We start from the raw sequence: 21173 nt of genomic DNA, 5'->3' as shown, positions 1-21173 counted from the left end.
TACTTTTTTTCTTTAAAAGTTTTGCTCCAAACAAATGTTATCAAAGATGAAGGTACTGTAAATTCAAAAATTATAGCGATGTTTTTATTTTTGTGACAAATGTCATATGGTTATATATAATCCCAATAATTAAAACTATATATTTTTTTAAAGCAATCAAACAGCACTTTTTTTTCATTATCGCAAAAATTACAATCACATTTTAGTCTAAAATGAAAAAATCCCCATAACAATGTTAAATGCATGGAATAATTTCTTTGTTTACAGTTTATGAAATGTTATCAAAGATGAAGGTATATGATACTTCTATTAGTACAACAAAAAATAAGGAGGATAACACAATGTTATATGTATAATTTAATCACATGACATGTACAAAATTTAACAAGTCAATACAAAACACAACAATGTATAATGGACGGAACTCAGCTAAAAATCATGTCTCTAAAAATACAAAAGTTTCTGTCATGAAAAAATATTTTCATTCAATAAAGACATAGTAACTTGACAAACTTGAAATCTCATACAATTCAACACTTTGTTGTATCTATTTAATTGATTGCAGTTTGTTAAGACAGTTTTATACTTCAAAATATGATTATTGAAAGATATCACCAATGCTTTCATAACTAGTAACTATTTGAGGAGTATAAAAGTTCATAAAAGGTTATGAAATCAGGGACTACTTTTATACTATTAAAATATAAACTTGATTTTTTATTATTGTTTAAGTTTCTACAATAAAAAAACACTAAATTAAATTTCAGAAACAAGCAACTGTTATGAAACCACAAAAATAGTTTTCTTTTTCTTCTTTTAAAAACATTTTAGTATCAATAGTACTTTGCATATTTTATTAGAATTGTTCTTCTCTTTAAATGTGAAATTAAATAAGACCTTCTTTAAAACATACCGGACACCACAGATTTCAACAACAAAATTTGTATTTCTACCTTGTAATCTTATAATCAAAATGGAATGTCTCAAATCCTTTTCTCTCAATAATTTCAAACAACAAATGCTGTTTTTTCAATATTGCAGATTAATTTCTAGAGAGTCACTGTAAGTCTTGCGACTGGATTTCATAAGGATTGATAAATGTTTAATTATGCTGATGTGTTGAAGAATTCAACAAGTGTTTGAAGATCATAATTGTCCAGAACTTCTAACAGAGCTGGAACTTTTCCCTTTACATTCACTCCCTTGAACTTAAATTTGTCAATATACAAATCTGTTATCATACCTGAAAAATACAAACACAAACATATATAGCATGCTTTATCTCAGATGAACACAATAATGAAAAATGTGCTCCATCAAATATATTTCATTTTGTTAATGTCCTTATGAAATGGTATCATATTAATTTATGTTGAATTTTAAAATTCAATTTTTCATTTTCAATTACAACTAGAATAAAACATGATCACTTTGACCCCTTATTTGACCATAAACCCTTTAATTTATAAAAACCATATATAAAAATTCAGAGAAAACAAGAATGTGTCCAGAGTACACGGATGCCCCACTTGCACTATCATTTTCCATGTTCAATGGACCATGAAATCGGATAAAAAATATAATTAGGCACTAAAATTAGAAAGATAATATCATAAGGAACATGTGTACTAAGTTTCAAGTTGATTGGACCTCAACTTCATCAAAAACTACCTTTACCAAAAACTTTAACCTGAAACATGCACTTTCATTTTCTATGTTCAGTGGACCGTGAAATTGGGGTCAAAAGTTTAATTTGGTTTAAAAATTAAAAAGATCATATAATAGGGAACATGTGTACTAAGTTTCAGGTTGATTGGACTTCAACTTCATCAAAATTACCTTGACCATAAACTTTAACCTGAAGCGGGACAGACAGACGAACGGACAAACGAACGGACAGACGAACGAACAGACAGAAAGACGGACGAACGGAGTACAGACCAGAAAACATAATGCCCCTCTACTATCATAGGTGGGGCATAAAAACGAGAATAAATATCAGTGTTCATAGGACTAAAATAATATTTGTACAATAGGTGTAAAATATAATGCATGGAGAGACGGACTTATGAAGAATAAAACAATCACTAAAATCTTCCATAATAATACTATACCATATAATCTTTCAAGGTGGCATGGTTGTCTTTTGAATTCCGCCTGTAATGCATCAGCTTCCTCTAGGATCTGTCTGTATTCAGGAGACATAAAAGTCAGATCTTCCTCATGGACCTGTAACTCCTGAAAACATATATCATGTTTGTCTACAAAACTTTCTATATTAGTCAAAATAAAATAGATTTACAGATAGATGATACAAATAAATTACATAACATATCATTGATAGTCAATTTATTTCTTTGCAAAAATCTCTAAATCTTTCCTAGCATAGTTAGTCAAATTGGTTCTTCACAAAAATCTCAAGCAGTCCAGTCAAGATTTATTATAGTGGATAGTGTAAATTCAATTATTATTGAATGAAAAAAGTATTTTTTCAGTTTCTTTCACCACATGCCATTTCAAGGAATCTATGAAGTAAAAAGTAAAAATACCATTTTACACACATTCATAATTTTGACAGGCAAATGTGTGAGTCCCTGAAAAATGTTTCTCTCTTCAACTAGTAATAGATTTGTTTGTAGTGACTATTGGTATAAATCAGAGTTTAAAAAATCTACCCAGACATCGTCAGAAAATTTTAGAAACTGCATAAAAAATGTCTGGACCATTTGATTTCTTACCTTTAAAGCATCTATTAATTGCACTTTCTTTGCCAAGAGTAACTGGTACTCTAGTCTGGGATGTATAAGGTTTAGAGTATATGCTATAGACTCATCATTTATATCTGTAAAATACAACAAAATATAACTACAAAACAAACATGTAAGTAATTAATATTGATGCAAACTAATCACTGACAGCCACAATTCTGTCCTCTTTTCCTCAAATGTGACATTACCAAATCTTCTTTTTAATTCCTATAATATAAGGTCACTTTCTATTCTACTTTAAATTTTGTCAATATCAATAATAAATATAACTAAAAAAAAACCTGTCTGCAATGATACTAGACATGACGCTTTTTTTAGAAATTGAATAAGGCCACAACAATTTAATTTCTTGTTCTACAGATTTTTGGACTCCAAAATTTGGGGCGAGCGAGCGATTTGAAAATTTTAATAAAAAAATATTTAATTTGCAAATTTTTGAGGCGAAGCTTGAAAAGTAGAGGCGAGTGATTATAATTTTTTTTTGTAAACATAAAATAGTAGGTTTTGACTATATTAAAACTTGATTTATCACTTGTAATTTGACATTTCTTTAATTTCTGAAGTATTGTTACATATTCACCAAGAAATAATTAAATCTGGTCTATGTATGACAATGAGACAATTCTCCATCCAAGTCATATTCAGTTTGGGGGCAACCCTTAATGTTATAAATTTATCCCTTTTACATGTTTTATGAGGGATCAATATAAGTTATAATATATTTGTTTGTTCAAAAGGGTTCATATTTTCTCAAAGAACTATATATCTATCTGGTATTAAAATAAATGGTCAAAACATGTCCAAGAATTTTTGTAATATTCCTGGACTTTAACCATGTTAACACATTTACTTTAACAGTTTAATAATTGTTCAAAATATTAAAGTGGACCCCTCTTTTAGAAAAAGTTGTTTAAAATATGATGTAACTCTCCTCTTTTTGAGTACAAAATTATGAGTTTTCAAAGTTTTTTTTGTATAAGAACTAAACAAATTCTTGGTCATGTTGGTATTTCTATTTTCTTTTCTACATCAGTAAATGACCCCTTGTCTGAGGGTGGGTTGTTCTCAACCTGATAATAGCAAACACAGGTCACAGTACGACCTTTTACACAGGGCTTTGATACAGACCAAACAGCAAGCTAAAAAGGAGCCCAAAATTATTCGCGTACACAATTCGAACAGGAAAACCAACGATCTCATATGATATCCGAACGGGAAATTACCAATGAACAACATCAACAAACGATGGTGAACGACAGGCCCCTGAATCAATCAGGACAGGTGCATAAACATCCAGCGGCTATGGATAGTTTTGTTTAGCCAGCATACAATATAATTGCAGTTGAAGGCAAATCCTTCAGAAGTTCTTTGTACTTTATTCTAACAACGAACATTTGTTGATAGGGAATATAAGTAAGGGGAAAAGAAACTATTTTTTTGTTCTTAAAAAAGGTATTTCCGTTGTTCTAAATTTATATCGGAGCACTCCTGCTTTGGATAAATAGGTTTCATGCTAAAACAAATATTCTTACAGATATTTACACGGTGTGGTGGGGTGCTTTTATGTTTAAAATCGTTATATAAAGGTCAGACTGTGCTTTTAGAAACGGATGTTGATATCTTTTTGAATATTTACACAAAAAAACGGTGCGGGAAATGGACATGATTGCATTTCCGGATGCGGGAAGCGGGAATATAAAAAAAAATAAAAAAATTCTGTTTTGAAAAAAATAGATGCGGGCGGGTTCGTCGAACAAGGAATGAAATTGGTGTGGCCTAAGCTTGATAATAAATTTGTGCTCTTTTGAACAACACAAGAGTGTACAAAAAAGATATAAAAACTTAATGAAGTTGTCTAATGTTTGGTAGAATTTAATTACCAAAGAATTTATTGCCAAGCAAATGAAACTCTTCCACAGGTTCACTTGATAGTTACCTGTCAATTTAAACTTTTGTTTTTGCGATTGACTAATCACTAAAAGACCTCTTACATGTTATCAAAAGGGGTTGAATTTAAAAAAGAAAATGTGGCTAGATTGCTAATGAGACAACTCTTCACAAGAGATCAAATGACACAAAAACTAACAACTAAAGGTCACTGTATGGTCTTCAACAATGAGCAATGTACAGAAAGCAATTTACTCTCCGACATCAGGGCATATGAAGGAGAAACAAGAATGTGTCCCAAGTATATGAATGCCCCATCCCCACTATCATTTTCTATGTTCAGTGGACCATGAAAATGGGATAAAATCTCTAATTTGGCATTTAAAATTAGAAAGACCATATCATAGGGAACATGTTTACTAAGTTTAAAGTTGATTGGACTTCAACTTCACCAAAAACTACCTCGACCAAAAACTTTAACCTGAAGCTGGACAGACCGAGGAACAGACAGATGAACAGACGAATGAAGGAAGGAACAAACAAACAAACGGACGGACACACAGACCAGAAAACTTAATGCCCATAACTGGGGCATAAAAAAACCTACCATAACTAATATCAAGCCTGATTTTTTTCTTAGTAGCTTCCTTTGTTAATACATCTTTGAGAATGGATATCGTAGAAATGTTATCTGATCTGAAGACAGCTTCTCCCTTCCTAAAAACATAGAAAAATTTAAATTGATTTTAATTCTTTAAAAGACATCACACCTTCAACAAAGTGACCTAAATGTTGATGAACACTGTTGAAGTATATAAGAAGAATGCAGTGATATAAAAACTATCAAAATATATTTACATCCTATGGTAAAGTTAAGGTAATCTATTATTTATTAGATGTTTTCTGGCTCCAGAAAAATATTGACTATAATGTAACCTAGTCTCTTGCCTTGTTCCTTTTAATTCTATGGGTAAACAGTATTACAGCAATTTAATACAATTCAAAATTTACTGAAATGTGTCTTGGTAAACTATGTAAACGTTTATTTAGGGTCCACATTCCATGAATAATGCAATTATACAAGTAATGTCAAAAGAATCCAAAACTCATGTTTAATCTAATGACCAAACCGAATGCAATGTGTTAAATGACTTACGAGTAGACACATTCTAACAAAGTGTCCAGGAATGTTGACATAAAATGGAATGTAATAGTTTCTCCTGGAGGGGTCCTCTCAGGTAATTCAGGTAGACAAAAACTGACCCATGAATGAATTTCTGCTAAGCTGAACTGTCCAGTTAACTTCACTGTGTTGAGTGGTCTGTGAAAATAAAATTAATGTTATTATACCTCAATCTTGGGGTTTCGTAGACAATTAAAAAGATCAACTTATTTTTATTCTACAGTATAAAGTTTAAAGTTTAATGAAACCTACCTGTTATCATCAAACACATGTGTCCTTTGATGGAGTGATAGTGGTTTTATGTTATATTGTTTGACTTGGCAGGTTTTTGGTTGTACTCTTGGAGTGACATAAGCCTGTAGTGTACCATACTGTCCCTCAATAGATCTAATTTTAAGCTCAAGTCTGGTAGTATTGGCTTGACATCTGTATGTAGCTAGTAAATAATTCCCTTCCTACAAAACAAAGACATCATATAAATTAGATTTAACAAACAAACAAAAATTGAAATACAAAAGTAAACATTAAAATGATTGAAAGTCCAGTCTTTGACATTATATGTTTATGTCTGCGTACATAACAGATTGAAGTTGCATTTAAAAAAATGACTTTCTTAAAATTTCTGAACAAATGAATCTTTCAAAACATTTCAAATATTACGTTTTTTTTTTATTTCAAAATTATTTCACTCAGACCTTTACAACATACCTCAGGATTACAAGCACTGTAACTGACCACAGCGGAATTCTTCTCTACATCTAAGAGATCTATAGGAACATCACTCTAAAATATCAACAAAATTCTTATGTGACAAATAAAGTTTTTAAACTTACATTTTATCAATTATTTTCTGATCTTTATTTCTTTCAACATAGATGTAGATTTGTGTAGAAAGCAAGTAAATTTTATGAAATGACTTGAAATCATAATATTTTCTATTTTGTTGTAAGCAGTGAAACATATTGAGAACCACCTTTTCTTTTCTGTTTTAAGGTTCCGCATGCTTATCTTGTATGTGTTGTGAATATTTTAAGTCGGATGTTTATGACATTACTTGGTACCTGGGTATTGGCGCTTAGATATATATTTTGATTATAAAAATAATACAACGCAAGCAGAGACTTTTGGTACTTTAACTGGTAGGAAATCTAACCAATAGTTTCTTAAAAATGTAGAACATATGCTATTTAGTTCTCACCTGTAGTAAGACATTATCTATGGGTAATTGTAATTCTAGACTTAGTGTATAACTTGCATCCTCTCTGTTTAAGACAAACTTGTCATTGATATTAAAGCCTGGTACTGCTGATATGGCTGTCTTGCTGCCTGCTGATTGCTGGTATTTCTCTCTCTCTGTAGACACTTTCACTTGTAAGTTATCTAGTTCCTGTCTAATAGTATAATTTTAACAGTTATCAATAAACTCATTATAGATACCAATCTAAACTCTTTTTAAACTGGACATGTAAAGACTTCTAAGGACTCAATAATAATGCTTAAGGATGTTTGCATGTTATGTTTTGGAATTTTTGTCAGATTTTCGAAATCCTCTTGTTTTATCCATTTGAATGCCTTAAAAAAATTGCCTGTTGACCCTTTTTTTTTATATAAATCTTTTACATATTTAATAATAAGCCATCTGTAAAAGTCTTAAAAATGTTTACTCATTTTCAAATAGTCTAACCTAACCTTGCCAATGATAAAGCTAAGAAAAGTCAAGAGAGAACATTTTCCCGCCAAAATTTCAATGGATAATATCTCGAAAACAAGCACATTGACCTCTATATTATTTTGCTCTTTTGATTCCTTTATTAATCCCCTATAAATATAAACTGGTGTTTTTGAAAAGCTTATTATTTTGAAACTGAGAAGCGAACTCCCTTAAATCAAAAAAAAATAAGGCCAAAATATTTTATGAATGATTTAAGCTGGAATACTATTGTTTATTGTTGTAATTTACATAAAACAAATGACTTTTAAAGATAAATCTCTTTTTTACAATGAAATATATAGTAATTCAAATCTAAAATAAGTAAATCAAAAGCTATAGCTACATGTACAGCTAGGCTTCAACTTAAACTGTGATTATTGTTAATAGGTAAAGTGGTTACATGCTTTTTAATATTGGAGTGGAGATAAAAAAATACTGAAATGTTATAAGTAAGTCATGCCAAAATATATATATATATAAACAGTGAGATGTTATTGGTAGGCTAAATTCATCTTAGTTCGATTTATAAGTATGTTTTATCATCTTGTTTAAATTAACTGATCAAAATCTTTTTTTTCTTTTTCTAAAAGGCGTTACGGGAGTCTTTCATTGTCATAATTTATAAAATTGCAGAAAATATTCAGTCTAGATTTTAATCTGAATAATCAAATGTGATATAATTGAAAGACATTAAATCTTTATCAGATTTCTTTATCTCACCATTGCAACTAATCTAGTTATACATATACAAAACAACAAAAATTGTTCAGACTATATTTTGATTAAATCCATATTTTTTAAGATTGGTCCTAAAAGAGGAGATTACTGTTATTATTTAAATTTAGAATTTTTTAATTATAAACTGTAAAAATGTTTTTATTTTTATTTTAAAAAGCATAATCCAACAAAATGTGCTGACTTTCCATAAACTCTCGCTTAAAAAAAAGCACAGCGGCCTGTAATCTTTTATTGTATTTTTGAAAATAGAATGATTTTAAGGACATTTTTACAAAATGTGAAAAGTTCTGTCATTTTTGTTTATTATTCTTTGAAGAACAGAAAAATTATACATGTGTGATATAGTTGGAAAAGCATTATCAAAAAAAAAAAATAGATACATATGGTTTAAATTTTTTAATGTCAGGTTATATCATTTACAAAGCATTGCTAAAAATTAAAACATTTGCTAATCTAGCAATCTAGCTAAAGCAGACACATGTTCTTCCATATTTTTGGATCTATTACAAAAATATTAACATCAAAAATGCTTAAAAGTTGATCCATAAAGTTTGAGTTATAGCTCTTTGATCCTGAAAACAACTTAGAAAACTACTATATCATTTACAGAAATTGTACTTATCAACAGACAGCAGTTGGTCCAATTATAGATGAAAAATGTTATTTCTTTCCTAATCAAAACACAAAGAAGGGCAGATGCATAATCAAATATACTTTTACTACAATCATATATTTCTTATTAGAAAAATATCCTTATACTATTAGTAATTTTGAGTGTTCAGTTTTCTATACAATATTGTCTACTTGCATATTTCAAAATTATTCAGATATTGAGTATAAATATAAAAGTGGATTTTAATTATAACTACATGTATGTATCTAAGTTCTCAAATATATATTAAACCAACTGAGTAACCTACTTGAGACTACCAATTTTAGAGCTTGCTGCTGCTGTGATGACCACTTCAGAAGGTCCCATACCTTTTGTCTGTTGTTCAGATGTTAATCCTAATACCCAGCCTGAAAAAATCCTTTACTAAATCTACCTACTCAAAATAAACATGCTTCAGATACCACACCATTCCTGCATGTGATTATATCAGTATAAAACTCTATATAATTAAATACCTCATATATTATATTGTTAGTATAACAGTTTTTATAAAAATCTCAAAGTTCTGTACTTTCCAATGCAACTTGAACTATTGAAATGTTGAAATTCTGGCACCTTTTGACGTACCAATTTTTAGTCAAAACTGGAAACATTTTAAAGTATAAAGTTAGGATGTACATTAAAGAAAAGTTTGTTGAAAGACTAGAAGTAAGCATTTATATTTAAAAAGCAAGCTGCCACTCTGAATGGTACAGAACAATGGATATATGACAACTATTAATGTCACCTGACAACTGAACACATGCATATAAACGATGCTAGAAAATTAAAACAAAAAGTCTTCCCACTAACATATATTTCAAATATCCAAATAAAACTCTAAGATATCTAAATAACCAACAATGCCCAAGAAATAAATTTCTCCTTTATGATATGGGGGTAGGAAATGGAGAGACACAACTCAACAGTAGGATGAGCTGTGACCTGTATTGCAATAGTCTCGTTATTAAGAGTTTTGAAGATCATCATAATAAAGATAATTAAAATGTCAATTACACCATCCCTATGCAAATACTTGTTAAAAGTTTTATAGATTTTTCCCCAATTGATATTGTCATATTTTGGTGGCAGTGTATTAAGTATTCTTTCTAAATAGGATCTTAAATTACATCTTATCCTTATAGTTTGGAAAAAAATACATCATCATTACTAGATTGTTTTCGTTCTTTGCCTCCTCATAAAACATTTTCAAATAAATTTCAAAACTTTGTTAACTTTATATTTATGGCAGAGATACTGGGTTGTCAGGTATATTAGTCACTCTAGGGAGGATTTAGGAAAGGTTTGGTAAAGGTTGGTACAGAGATTTCAAATCAATTTCTTTTAAAATGTTTCATCAAATGAAAAAAACAAGAGCTTTGTAATGACAACATTTCAAAAAGTCATTGTTTCTCTGTTCACAGATAAGCTAGCTGAAAAAAGGTGGAACACTCTCCTTTTAATGAATCACACAGGATTTGGGAGAGAATATGGGTTCAGAAAGGAGACAAAGTGGAATAAAAACTCAAAACCACCATCAAATGTGCTAAGAACTGTGATATCAAACATTCTGTATGCTGTATATACTTGCAAAAACCACTTGCATAAACTGTCATGGAATAAATCTCTTTGAATGGTTTGAAATTGTCACTTTCAATAGTATGTACCAGACAGCTTGGTATACATTTATCTTTCAGCAAATTCTTAATCTTCAAATTACAAGTATAAAATAACTTATTTTTTTAGTTCAAGTAAACAAATAATACTGTAATAGGATTTTGATCAGACGAGAGCTCAACCAAAATTGTTATTCCATGACAGTTATATTGTATAAAGCCTGATAAGCCTGCAGTGTCCCTGTGCTAGGCCAGTGAGTTTTACCTAAGGCCTACGATTTTGTCCTTGCCTTCAGCTGTAAGGGAGAAAGTGTCAGGACCTCTTTCTTTAATAAGAGGTTCTGAGGTCAAAGTTGACACCCATCCTGAAGATAACAATCAAAACTGATCAATAAAATAACATATTTGATTACTATAATAATCAATCTTAATAACAAACCATATTTTATTTTGTTTTCCAAATGTTTATTTAGTTAAGGTTCGGTCTTGCCTTATATTATATAACTCTGACAAATTTATCTTTTTTCCTTTTTTTCCTCTCATGGGAATATCTTGCATAAAAATTGGATGTTTAATCGATCTCATGATTTTGTTTAGACAGAATTTAGAAAACATAAGTCTTAAATTTGTTTAGCAATACAACTATATAGATGATATACCTGCATAAGTACTACAGACGATTTCGTCATACCCTGGTGTGGCCACACATCCACCTTGTACAGAAGTTACACTCTCAGATAATGTCTACAAATAAATAATAGCATACATTTCATACAAAAACAATCTTATCTAGTCTCATATTTAGGTTATGTTAGTAATCTTTCAGCTTTAAAACTTGAAACTATCAGTAGAAAATTGATTATAATTCACAACTGTTCATAGTTCAATCAAGGTATGCCAAGTTCTAATTTTGAAACCATGGTAAACAGGCAATCTCCCAATAGTAAGCACTATATTAATACATTATATACTGTGTACATATATAATTCTATTTCAGTGAAGTAATGTGTAATGTGTTCTTTGTCAAATGTGTTACTGTCTCATTTATATTCACTAAACATCTTCTTTTATCTATATTTCTGCTGTGGGCTAAAGATAAGCGCAAGGAACTCTACTTCTTCCTTTTTTACAAGTTACAACCAATTCTGTACTGAGTAAAATACAAGTTAATTCCATAATTCAATATCAAAGTACAAGTTATTCTTTTAAATCTTATAAACATCACTATAAATGGTAAGGAATATCAAACTAAAACATTAATTCTAATGCAATTTGGATGTAACATTTTTTTTCATTGGCTAACAAGTGCCGTCCAATCCACAATTGACCAGGCGTATCTAAGGAGAGACCCGCCATTTTGAATTGATGAATCAACAAATGTTCGATTTCTACTATATAATCAAAAATAAAACAACACCTACCTTTAATGAAATTTTATCCAAATTTGAAGCGTACAGGTAATGAAATAACCTCCAGTTTGTAAGTTGTCATTTGTATGACGTCACGTTTAGCCATGATGTCTTTGTGCCAAAATTATTCATGAAGTTTCGCGGATTTTTTTTTATTTGACAAATTTAGACATTTTTTCAAGTTTTATCGTATTTTTTTCTTTTTGTAATGCATTAGAATCGGAATAACAGTACTGTAGTTGAAGAGTTGCCACCGTCAATTTTGATTTGACGGTCGCAAATCTCCGTTTTACTGTCTCCGCTCCGCGTTGCCAGTAAAACTGCATTTGCGACGTCAAATCTACAATTGACGGTGGCAACTCTTCAACTACAGTACTGTCATTCCTTAAATAGCATGCAATGATAATTACATGATTAAATCTTTGTACTGGTTCCTCTGCTTCATCATAACTGTATATTTCTACCAGTCCATCATCCCTGCCAACAATCAGATCTAAAACACCATCTGCTGTGATATCAAAGTTATCAAGAGAAAGAACTCCTGAAATAGTAAACCAAATGTGGTATCAGAGTTAAAGCATTTATAATTTTATCAAGCACAACAAATTTCTGCAAGCAACTTTTGGTTTGAATGCAACATGTGTATGATCATCTTCACTTTACATTGTGGTTAATAGTTAAATATTGTTAAAGTCCATTAACTCCAGTAATGATAGTCATATTATACAAATATAGCCTTTGTATGAGGTCGATACAAGGATATATTGACCTTAAAGAAGTATATTGACTGAGGACGAAGTCCGAGGTCGATATACTTCTTTGGATCGATATATTCTGTATTACATTGTCTCCTTGACAATAACAACATATTAGTTGTTATTTCATTTACTTTTTTTTTTGGACATCTTATGTATTTGAAGATTTTTTCGTCAAAAAATCGATCATAGATATCATGTGTTTCATAATGTTAAACAAAATCCTGAAATTCATTACATGACGTCACAAAGTATATCGGTTTTTAAATATTCTAAAAATAACCGTGCGATATGCTTTTTGCCGGTCAATATGCTTTTTGCTATCCGCCGTTTTCTCTCTACCTTGGAAAATATAGTTTAGCATGTGACTATCCCTAAACGAATCAAATTTGTTTAAAATATGATGGTCAACAAAATACGATATCAAACAACCCTACCAAAGATATTATAGTCAAAATATTTCAAAGGTGTTGTTGACATCACAAGGCGAAACTGATACAATATGCAAACAAATGGTCAAAGACCCATAACTCATGTAAAACTTAGGGAAAGTTGATAAAATCAAATTGGTTGTGCAATATGGTAAACTGCACATGATGACAAACAATATTCTAAATAATGGATGCTTTCAGTAAAACCAACTCATGGAACAACTAGTAAAAATAATAGTCAACGTCCCATAACTTATAAAGAATCGTCAAATCAAACTTTAACCTTTAATACAAGAGTTCTGCCACACATACACAAAAACACTGTGTAGCCAGCTATCTAAATCTTTCCATTTTTGTAAACATGACATTATTTAAGTCTACTGATATTGACATTTATCTAACACTTTGTTTTGTTACTTGTTATAACTGGCAACATATCATACCTCCATTTCTTTTCTCATTAGGTAATTCCCATCTATGTGAAGGAGCAAACCTGAAAATAATGTTTTTTTTATAGAGTATAGGTATTATTTTTAAAGGTAACTATCAAGATGCATTTAAAAAAAAAATGCAAGCACAGACACATCCTTTTCCATAAACAATGAAGTTATATTGTGTACAACTTTTTTGTGATATGTATGAATAAATCTATTGCATATAAGGATAGTTTTTTCATTGTTTAAAACAGACACTTATGTGCCATTCTTTGTAAGAATCAGACAATTAAGAAGGATATGTTGGCAAAAAAAAACCTGGCAGAAATCTCTAGATTAAAATGCAAGCAACATGAGCAAATTACATGGTTATCTCCCCTTAACTGTAATTTCTAGTGTATTTCAACCAAATTATATCAGTGCAGATTGGCACTTGTATCATATAACTTCTAGAAATGAACAATAAACTGAAAATAACACTTTATAAAGTGGAGCAAGTTGGGTTTTTTCAGGGTTAAAGTGACTAATTCTTTTCTAAGATACTCTTATCAGTATCAATGTTGATAACTGGTTGATAGTCTTCCTTATGTGGCACTCTTTTTTCAAATAGTTGATATGAATAGAAGTTTTACCTGCCAATCTGTACAAGTCCTACTCTCCCATCAGATGTACCATATAATATCTCATTGCCTTCCTCTCCTTCAATATAAAATGAAATCATTACACAACTGGCAGTCATTTAAGTTTACATTTGCTTTGTTTGATTACACCATTATAAATACTTCCATTTTTATTTATTATCAAACAAAACCCAAATCCTTTATTGATTTGTATAGGTTGAATATTCTGTCAAGAAAGAGTCAACCAATAAATGTATATTGAAATCTAAAATATTATATATCAGTGTGTATCCCTTGTTTAATGATACAAAGATTCTAGAAAAAAAAACTAAATATATGTATATTTATATATAAAAGCTGGTAACTTTGAAAAATTACTCAGTAGAAATTATTCCAACATTTTAATTCAACAGCATTTGATTTTATATTTTTGAATAATACTGCTTTACTTTAATCAACCCATATTCTTATTTCAATAAAATGCCGTCCAAATTTTTATAATAAAAATATCTACAATACAAAAAAGAACCTTTAAGAATGTCTTATTCTCATACACTAAAAACAAGTTACAGAGAATAGTGTGTTATAAGTAGATTTAATTAATACATCAGTATTACAAAACTCTGCACTTTAAAAATTACAAGATGTTTAAACAAGTGTGACAGGACTCTTAGCCAGCATTAATCAGTTGAGCTAGGAAAGAACTCCTTTAGCTCAGTCGGTTAGATTGCTGACTTCAAACACGGAGGTCATTGGTTTCTATTCCGGGAGAGGTCAATGTGATTTACTAGTGATATTCATGCTCTAGTGTTACATTTAGAACCCAACTAAAGAAAAGATATGTTGGTTTGAGGTGATATCTAGTCAGGGTTTGTGTTGTGAATAGTCATAATGGTTTGCTGACTATTTGAGGTGAGGGTAGTTTTACCTGATTCCTTCCTTCCCTTAAGTAATAGGTACTAAGCTGGCTGTAATCAGTTGAGCTTGGAGAGTACTTATTTAGCTAGGTCGGTTAGATTTCTGATATTTTATACACAGAGTTCATCTGTTCGATAATCATAACAGATAATGTGGTTTTCTAGTCAGAATCATACTCTACTGTATAAGTATTGAAACAGTTTTTTGTTTACTAGTCAATAATAGAGAAATTAATAAACACATGCAATTAATGTTAAAAATATCACTCATATGTGGTGTCTTTCAAATGAAAATTCAGGAAAAACAGGTGATTTCCTTGTTTTTAATGAACATCAGAATATTTCAAGTTTGGACATCAAACTTTCTTGCTAGGACTCTGAGTTCTGAGGTTTGATATCTGAAAATCATAGAACAAACAAGAACAGAGCTTTTATAAATTTAAAGTTGGTATTTTAGGTGGTGGTGGTTGTACATTTAAGTGTACAAAGAAACAAGTTGATTAGTGCATGGTTTACAAATCTGTTACTTTAAGTAATGGTAATTCACAACATATATACCTCCATCAGATATATCTATAATAAATGAAACATGATAACATTTCCTTTATATCATATAGGAAATAAGTTTTAAAAAAAATGTATGATTTATATTTCAACATCAGTTTAAAGGAATAAAAATATATGCAAACTTATGTATGTAACTTGATATATATACTTGTTCATTCTATATCAATATCTGTATCTGTGAAGAATACTGGTAAAAAGCTTTCAATATGATAGTCTGAATTGGCAAACATTTTTTTTTTACTTTCCTAACTACATTGTTATGTTATTGTCTGCTCAGTTTCAATGCTTCTTCATAGTATAATTTCAAGGTAACCATGTATGAAAGAATTTGAATGACATAGCAACATCACAGACCATCAGAAATGAGCTATTTAACCTCATCATAAAATGAAGCATCCAGTGTAGCCTAGAAAAAAAGTAAATATCTTCTACCATAATTGTGATAGGATAAAAACATCTGTATAAGAAAATGATGACCAACAACCTCGACAACTCAGCCACTGAGTCATCAAAAGTGCTATCAAAATGTGAAACAGTGATTAAACTGCAAACCATTTTGAATTTAAATAAAAAATGTATTGTTTTAGCCATAGTGCTGTAATTTTATCCATCAAAATAACATTCACCTATAAAGTCAGGAAATGGCTGCAAACATGTTCCTTAACCAAGAACAAAACAAGTGCTAACATATACATGATTTAGACAACATTTGTCTAGAATTGTGTATAAACCCCTAGCATGTGTATTTTTGTGAAACCATTTTCCTCCTACCATAACATATGGGAAATGGAACTTTTAATCTGTTTTCCTCGTTGTAGCAAATTCCTCCATAACCATGGTCTATAATAATGTAACATATTATTTTGGCTGAGGAACGATGATATACAAATTTTTTGAGGCCATAACATAAAATTCTTTATGATTCCATTAAAAAACCTTTAAAAGTATTTTGTGATGTTTTAAGACATTAATTAAATGAACAGAAGTCTTCAAGTTAGCCTTTGAGATATTTTCAGTGAATATCCCAATGTGTGAAATCAATGTTCTTAAATATAACTAAAAAACCAAGAGTTTAAAAGGAAAAATAATCCAATAGTATCAACAGATTCATTAAAGAAAGTAGCAACTATTGTCCAAATCATGTCCTTAGTATAAATTGAACATATTTTTTTAATGAATTTACCATTAAGATTGGAACAGTAAAAAGAGTAGTATATTTTTTTCATTTTTATAAAATATTGTAAATATACAATATGGATATTACCTGCTTCTTTACCATATAATTGTAATACTACAGGGGGACCTGGCACCTCTACTTCATATAACAACTCAGCATCCTATAATGGACAAAAAAATATACTGTGACTCATGTTATTTACATTTAAATACTAAAATATATGAACTGTGAGATTTAAAGTTGAACACAATTGCTTTTACTGTGTACAGTTTCTATTCTTCTGTTGGTATATTTTTTTAATATGCACTTTTTGGTTTTCATTTTAATATGTAAAGCTCTATAAGCAGATAAACAAGTATATAAACTAGCTAAGTGGCTCCAAATGATTAAGTGCAATTTTCTAGTATCATCAATATATCCCTGTTATGTAATTTATAGTAATCAACCATTCAATGAAATAAAAGACTCTTATAAGGGACATGTGGCCAAGTGGTCTGAATAGTTCATGATGTTTCACTAGCCTTCATTTAAATCAGGGGGAAAAGACAGAAAATAAGAAACCATGTGTTCTATAAACTGATCTAACCATAAAGCAAAATAATAGGTGATGTTGCCTGCACAGCCAGAAAAGACATTTCCAGTTTTCTATTCCATCAGTCTTAGGTAAAACTAAAATACTATTGTAACAACAAATACTAAGATACCTGTAAAACTCTAAGTACTCTATCTTGACAGGCTAGAACAGGGGTAATATCATCATTCTTCTCCATTGGTAGACAAAGAACATCACTAATTTTATCAGCAGACAGGAAGTAGTTCGTGTCTTTACAATCTTTATAATGGTTATAGACATAGTTTCCACATGTAAATAAGTCAGCTCCTTCTACAAACCTATAACATTTAAACAAATCAGTAGTGTTGTGTATTTTTAACATTCTATAGATTTATTTGCTTAGAAAACTATTCTAATTGATATAAATCTACATACTATTACTGGTATTTCTGACAAATTTTATGAATAATTCATAATTATATACACACTGTAATGATGAGTTTTTATATCTAAAAAGCAGGCAAAATAATAGTGCATCATAGATATAATAGGTTGGCGTTAATAATGCATATAATTTTTGTCCAGCTGTGTTTTTTTTATTTAAATATATAGTTTTAACATCACATAATAAACAAAATATACATGTATGCAAATGATCTCAGAGTATATAGTATATTTTGTACATCACAGGAAGAAGAAAGATGTCATTAAAATAAATCTATTGAAGGTGTACTGACCCTCTATAGCTAGTCTGGGAAAATATGAATAATTCATTAGCTGAAATTGGGCTTAAAATTAGTTTCCGGTAACTACATGTACTTTTTGTACTAATTTGTTCTTACATGTATGTAGTGCTAGTACAGCACTGTCCCAGGTAAGTAGGACAGATGAATGCTCACAGTCATGCTTAACCCTCCCACATTCATTATTTGCTTATCAACAGCCTAATATAGTGGTTGTAGTTGGTAGCTTTCTTCAATTTTTAAAATTTTGTGAGTCCAAGGGCTTTTTGTCACTTAAAAAGTGGTATGGGCTTCCTTCATTATTGAAGGCAGTACATTGACCTGTAGTTATTCACATCATTATCTTTTGGTCTGACTGGTTGATTGTTGTCTCATTGATAATCAAATCATGTCTCCTTATTTTTATGCAATAGGTTCCGTCAACCTTTAAAAAAATCTTGTTTCCAAACACATCTTCAAATTCATGAAAAAACTCATTAACTGGTACCTTTCATATTAAGTAGCTTGAAAGTAATTTGATTGTCTATTTATTTCTAAATAAACATGTTCTTTATTTTTTGTGAAATAAATGTATTTTTAGTGTTTAACACATCTTTTTATTCATTTGTGCATACATCATTATCCAATGTACTGTAAATTCAGAAATTATTGCGTGCACTTATTATTGCGATTTTGTCATTTTAGACTCAAATGGGATTTAAATCTTTGCGATGTTGAGAAAAATCCTTTTTTATTCATATAAAATATTTCAAAATGCGAGTTTAAATTATTGCGGTTATAACCCTGTCGCATTTTTTCGATTATAAAAACATCGCAATAATTTCTGAATTTACAGTAATCATCATGTTGAAGAGTTGTCTACCATAAACTTACATTGATTGTATTGGTTCTGATAAATTTGTATCAAAAGAAAGAAAGTTTTTGCCTTTCTTTGTGTAACCTTTGATCTCTGACCCAGTTGATACAAATACTCTTTCTCTAGCACCCCCTACTGGTCCTCCAAGTTCTACTCTTGTTATACCCTTTGGTGAAACTGCTTTAAATATAACCTGCAAAAAAACAAAAAAAACTATCTTATAGAATATTGTAAATGTTTAAAAGTAAATTAATTAATTAAAATAAATATTTCATGAAAAGCTGAAACTTGTTCAAATATATGACAAATAATTCCCTAAAACAATCATGCAATAAACAAGTTTTTTATTATAATAAATGATAAAACTCTTTCAATTTTGATACATTTAACGGGTGTAAAATGGTTTTCCTTATTCATATGGCAGCAATGTTCTAAAAAGATACTATTCATGAAATCATGAAATGCAAGACATTATTTATTTAATTAATTCATTAAATCCATTTCTATTGACAGCTCAAGAATTCTATATTAAACAAATGCCATTATACTATACTATACCTCACACAATTTCAATAAATTATTTGTTTCATCAATATCCTAAAGTTTTATTTTTTACCTGAGCATCTCCTTTTTTCATCTGAAGACATTGTAACAACCCATCTTGATCACCAACTACAATCTACAGTAAGATAAAGAAAAAATATTCAGTGATTAGTTAATATGTACTATTAGTACTAGTAGGAGCTCTGGTCCTACTTTAAAGTTTCACTTTTCTTTTGTGTCTTTCATTATTTCATATCAACATAATAAAAGCAGAAAGGTTTAGATCTGATAGAGTTCCATTCTTTCTTTTGTTTGTATTCATACATGTATCAACACTATAAAGGCAGAAATGTAAGTATGTAATAAATATACCAGTCTGTTTTAATCTCTCAGTCTTTGGTGCTCTAGTTATCTCATCATCGGTAATCATACCACATCTTCTTATTTTATATCAACCTCAAATCTAATATTCATCATATTGTTTAACTTTGCCATTAAATGGTGTCTCAATTCAATCATCTTAATAATAAAAAAAAATCCTTAGTAAGAACTTTGTAACTTCAGGTAAATGATGAACTCACCCTTTGTGTTTTGCCTACAGCTCCAGGAAATAACTTTGTTGTTTTTTGTGATGTTACTCCAACCTATAAATAATATAAGACATATCAGATATGTTATACTGTACATGTCAATAAACAATCAAAAATGTGTCCATAGTACATGATGCCCCACTCGCATTTTAATTTTCTATGTTCAGTGGACCGTGAAATTTACGGTCAAAACTTTAATTTGGAATTAATATTAGAAAGATCATATCATAGGGAACATGTGTACTAAATTTTGAGTAGATGTGACTTTAACTTCACCAAAAACTATCTTGACCAAAAACTTTAACTTGAACTTTGCACATTCATTTTCTATGTTCAGTGGACCATGAAATTGGGGTCAAAACTATAATTTGGAATACAAATTTAAACAGGGTCATAATGGGGGTACTTTCCTGATGAATAAAGGTAAAAATTCTTGCCAAATGATGTTAACATAATTTTTCATGTTTTTGGTGTATGACCATAAAATGTAAAATTTCCTTTAGACGATAAAAATCATCCACTGATTTTGGCAAATCAAGTCATTTTTTTTCCAAAAATGACAGAAACGATAATTATTTGAGACCTCAGGCTCTGACAAATCACAATACGGATATTAGAAGAATCACAATAGGGATATATTTGAAGAATCACAGTAAATGTTGACCAATTCGACACCTACAGTAGCTAAAAAATAACTGTTTGACACCTGACGTTAAAGGGCATAACTTCCCTCAGAGTAGACATAAGGCTGTAGCCTGTCTTTAACAGTTAAAGCTTGGATATATCATAAGCACCAAAAACAAATTATCTGCATCTTTGAGTTTGAGTGCAGCCTTTATGGAATTCATTAAATTAAGTTAGCAATTGAACAAAATATTGACATGTTATCATGTAGTTAAATGAAATTCAACCTGGAGGTAATCAACTCGAGATAAGTTTAATTCCATCATCTTGAACGTATTTTGTATTTTGGAATGTTGAATGTTGCCAAGTATTGAACTTCCGGTATTGCTAAAATAAGCA

At 29.9% G+C, this 21173-nt stretch overlaps 1 protein-coding gene across 4 annotated transcripts; it reads right to left on the bottom strand.

Moving 5' to 3' along the window:
* Positions 1-344: 344 nt before the first annotated feature.
* On the bottom strand, positions 345-21166 carry LOC134707285 (Bardet-Biedl syndrome 7 protein homolog). Of its 4 annotated transcripts, none has more exons than XM_063566926.1 (20): positions 21062-21166; positions 20142-20204; positions 19634-19696; positions 19035-19210; positions 17570-17756; positions 16953-17025; positions 15680-15694; positions 14217-14283; positions 13594-13643; positions 12375-12505; positions 11215-11299; positions 10821-10920; positions 7037-7229; positions 6547-6621; positions 6091-6293; positions 5812-5976; positions 5263-5372; positions 2739-2842; positions 2115-2238; positions 345-1243 (listed from the first exon to the last, which is right to left on the bottom strand). In XM_063566926.1, exons 1-20 carry the CDS (start codon positions 21098-21100, stop codon positions 1107-1109), a joined length of 2160 nt encoding a protein of 719 aa, XP_063422996.1. In that variant the 5' UTR covers positions 21101-21166; the 3' UTR covers positions 345-1106. The 4 variants fall into 4 exon arrangements, with proteins under 4 accessions (XP_063422996.1, XP_063422997.1, XP_063422998.1 ...); XM_063566927.1 differs by lacking the exon at positions 10821-10920 and adding an exon at positions 9208-9307; XM_063566928.1 differs by lacking the exon at positions 15680-15694.
* Between the last annotated feature and the right edge of the window lie 7 nt (positions 21167-21173).

The sequence above is a fragment of the Mytilus trossulus genome, chromosome 2, assembly GCF_036588685.1.
Source record: "Mytilus trossulus isolate FHL-02 chromosome 2, PNRI_Mtr1.1.1.hap1, whole genome shotgun sequence".
In the NCBI taxonomy this organism is placed as follows: Eukaryota; Metazoa; Mollusca; class Bivalvia; order Mytilida; family Mytilidae; genus Mytilus; species Mytilus trossulus.
This window is presented reverse-complemented; position numbering and strand designations above follow the sequence as displayed.